Below are 3,375 nucleotides of genomic sequence, written 5' to 3' on the forward strand. Positions count from 1 at the left end.
CTCCTTCTCCTTCTCCTTCTCCTTCTCCTTCTCCTTCTCCTTCTCCTCTCATTTAAGAAATTTAAATGTAACTTTCTCAGTGCAGTGCATTTACTACATGAGGTCAGAAGATAATGTACATAATAGGATTTAAAATATGTTAAGGTGCCAATATTATGCCAAGCTTATATCAAAAGATTAGTAAATTGAAGACACCGGGGACACAAGGCATTTTTCATAATATTTTGAATCTATGAATTTTTACTATTTTAGCCTGCTAATTAGCAAAATGCTAATATCTATTAGTAGGAGTATATAACCCACATCCTCATAAAACTATCAAAGAAGACATAACACTAAAAATACTGTTGCAAACCTTACTTAACCATAATACTGTGTGTGCTAATAAAAAGCTATAGAGCTATTCATAGATTAATGCTCGTATTATTAAGTAAATAAATAATTAAGTCTGTTTTGTTGCATGAGACTGAAATTTTAATACCTAACTATTGATTTTAAGTACATCTATTTAATAGAGAGAGATTTACATACATTAGGTTTGCAGGAATATCTGAAAGTCAAGGCTTTTTTAAGATGTCTCAAGTTGTACATCCAAATACAAGTGCTGGCTGGTGTAAATTCAAATCAGCTTATTTAATTAACTTATTTAAAAATTGTTTATTATGGCAAGAAGGTGTGTTGAAATGCATATATCTAAAACCAAACCTGCTTTACCTGAGCACTCACTGATGTTTTGTGTTAATAGGATCTCGCTGGAAGTCCATGTCAAATCAAGAGAAACAACCTTATTATGAAGAGCAGGCACGGCTAAGTAAAATCCACCTAGAAAAGTATCCTAATTACAAATACAAACCTCGACCAAAACGTACCTGCATTGTTGATGGAAAGAAATTGCGTATTGGTGAATACAAACAACTGATGAGGTCTCGAAGACAGGAGATGAGGCAGTTTTTTACCGTAGGGTGAGTACTATTGTTCTAATTGTTTTCAATGCACCACAAAGACAGAGCAGGCTCTTTGAAACCAAATTGACTTATCTATTAAAGTCACTTACCAATGGCATTTAGAAGGTAAGGATCTAAATCTATAAAATCTTATTAAAAACATTAGATATATCACAGAGGATGGAACTATCAGCTGACCACTGAATGCTGATTCTGAGACTACGGAATTCTTCAAAGTCAAAAGAAGTTGTTTCCCATTAGCCTGAAAGGTTTGAATCATGTCTCATGTGAGCTAGTGGTATGCTATTCCATTCCGCGTTAGTAATGATTTAATGAGCATTTCCTAAATTAAGACAAGAACAAAAAGGAAACCACAAGAAATCATTCCAGTGTAGAATAAGGAGTCAGGAGAGGTGGAAAATGGTAAAAGGTACAGAAGCAATAATGGTTAGATTAGGAACACACACGATATCATTACATGAGGGTATGAGGATTTTTGCTACATAGAGGACTATGGCAAACAATCTTTTTTAAAAACACATGGTTTAGGATGAGCGTTTCAAGTAGTGCATAGATTGACTGGATAGATATACAACGTGGAAAATATAGCTCAGAAAGATCCCATGTGTTTTTTAACAGTATTAACTATTCTTCAGGAGAGAAAGCAGATCTATGAAAGACTGACAGACTAAAGATAGCAAAAGTCTAGTGAAACAACTGCACCATAACTGATTTCTCTCTCTTGCTTTTTGTTTGTTTGTTTGTTTTTGTTTTTGTTTTAATGAATTCATCTGTGATGCTCAATGCTCTAACAATGTTTCTGGTGGTTTACAGAGAGTCTAAAAGCTGTCTTCACTGCCAACCCTTCCAAATTCACAATGTTCTGCTTATTTCTCTAATCACAATAGTCTCCTTTTGTTGGATACTTTACTACCAGATAATTGACCTTGACGTCGATTATGTGCCCTCACTTTTGGCTTGGGATGCAGAACTCCTGTTGCAGTCAATTATTTTGTGGTACAGCCTGCAACAATGTGGGCTCTTTCTTCAATCGGTAAATAGAAGTGTTTTTGATATATTGAAATAACCTTCCAGTCTACAGTTTTAACATTGTTTTTTGTTCTTTGCTCTAAGGGAAATTGTTTACTAATAGGCTTCCATCAAAATTGTACTTAGAAGCCTAAATAGAAATCTGAATTTATACAGCACATCACAAATTATATTCAGATTGAAGGAATGAAACTCTACGTCTTCCAAAGCAGATTGACAGACCAAGTCATATCTGTACAAGAAATGCAGAAGAAATGCCAAAACAGCAGTCTGGAAAAATTGAGAATTGTTTGATAATTCAAAACAATATTAAGTAGTACCATTTCACATATCAGGACTGATGGCTAATATGGAAGTGAATATGGAGGACAGATTCAAGAAAGTTCTAAAGAAAGTCCCTACGTAAGATTGATACTGTGAATTTTCAAAAACAAACAAACAAACAAACAAAAACAAATACCATAATGAAATCTATTGAAAATGAAACTGCTGGTGCAACTGGAATTTAACATCTTCCTTATATATCAAACATCTTTGCACACATACAGTGTTGCAAAGGACTATACTGGAAACAATAATTTTTAGATTTGAAAGTAATGATAAAAAGTGTTTGAAGTCTACTGGAAGTGTTTGATTAAGGTGAAATGAGATCCATGCTGCAGTTCAGAACAGATACAAATTTTGGTACTGAGGAAACACTCTATGATTTCTAGAATTTTTTTCATGCTTTTGTGTGACTTCTATCACCTTTTTTTTTTTTTTTTTTTTTTTTTTTACATTAAAGAAACAAATTAAAACAAAACTATTGGAAGATTTGCTTTTTGAACTGAAACATAAAACTTATATGTCATCATTTATTTTAGAAGAATAGTTCACTGAATACTAAAAAGTAGCATTTCATCTGAAGCAGATTAAGTGAAATAAAGTAATTGGGCCAACTTCTTAAACTTACTTTTCCTTGTGTTTACCTTTATATATCACATAAAGCATCAGTTGGAACAGTTTTCCTAGCTGACCTTGTGCACCCATCATTTTTCCACTCTTTTGATGGAATAAACAACATAAACCTTCCTTCAGAACTGTAGTTGTGGGAGTTGAGATGCAGTTTCCTTTTCAGAATGAAACAGGAGGCAAATACGTTTTTTAGGATTGAATATACTTCACATTTACAGGAAATATTTCAGCATACAACAGAATAAAAGTACAAAATAGGCTAAGGAAATGTGCCAAGTGCTTCATGCTACTTGAAGTCCTACTAGCTTCCTTCCTTCCTTCCTTCCTTCCTTCCTTCCTTCCTTCCTTCCTTCCTTCCTTCCTTCCTTCCTTCCTTCCTTCCTTCCTTCCTTCCTTCCTTCCTTCCTTCCTTCCTTCCTTCCTGCCT

The 3,375-nt window shown here is 34.0% G+C and overlaps 1 protein-coding gene across 14 annotated transcripts in view; it reads left to right on the top strand.

The window, feature by feature from the left end:
* SOX6 (SRY-box transcription factor 6) overlaps positions 1-3,375 on the top strand; it is a 383,784-nt gene that overhangs the window by 367,976 nt on the left and 12,433 nt on the right. For 13 of the 14 annotated variants that reach the window (XM_035328701.1, XM_035328699.1, XM_035328705.1 and 10 more), the window contains one exon: positions 746-962. In XM_035328701.1, coding sequence (XP_035184592.1) covers positions 746-962 — 217 coding nt within the window. Of the gene's footprint in view, positions 1-745; positions 963-1,778; positions 3,257-3,375 lie in introns of those variants that run through there. The other variant, XM_035328704.1, reaches the window with a different exon arrangement.

This window comes from Oxyura jamaicensis, chromosome 5, assembly GCF_011077185.1.
Source record: "Oxyura jamaicensis isolate SHBP4307 breed ruddy duck chromosome 5, BPBGC_Ojam_1.0, whole genome shotgun sequence".
Lineage (NCBI taxonomy): Eukaryota > Metazoa > Chordata > Aves > Anseriformes > Anatidae > Oxyura > Oxyura jamaicensis.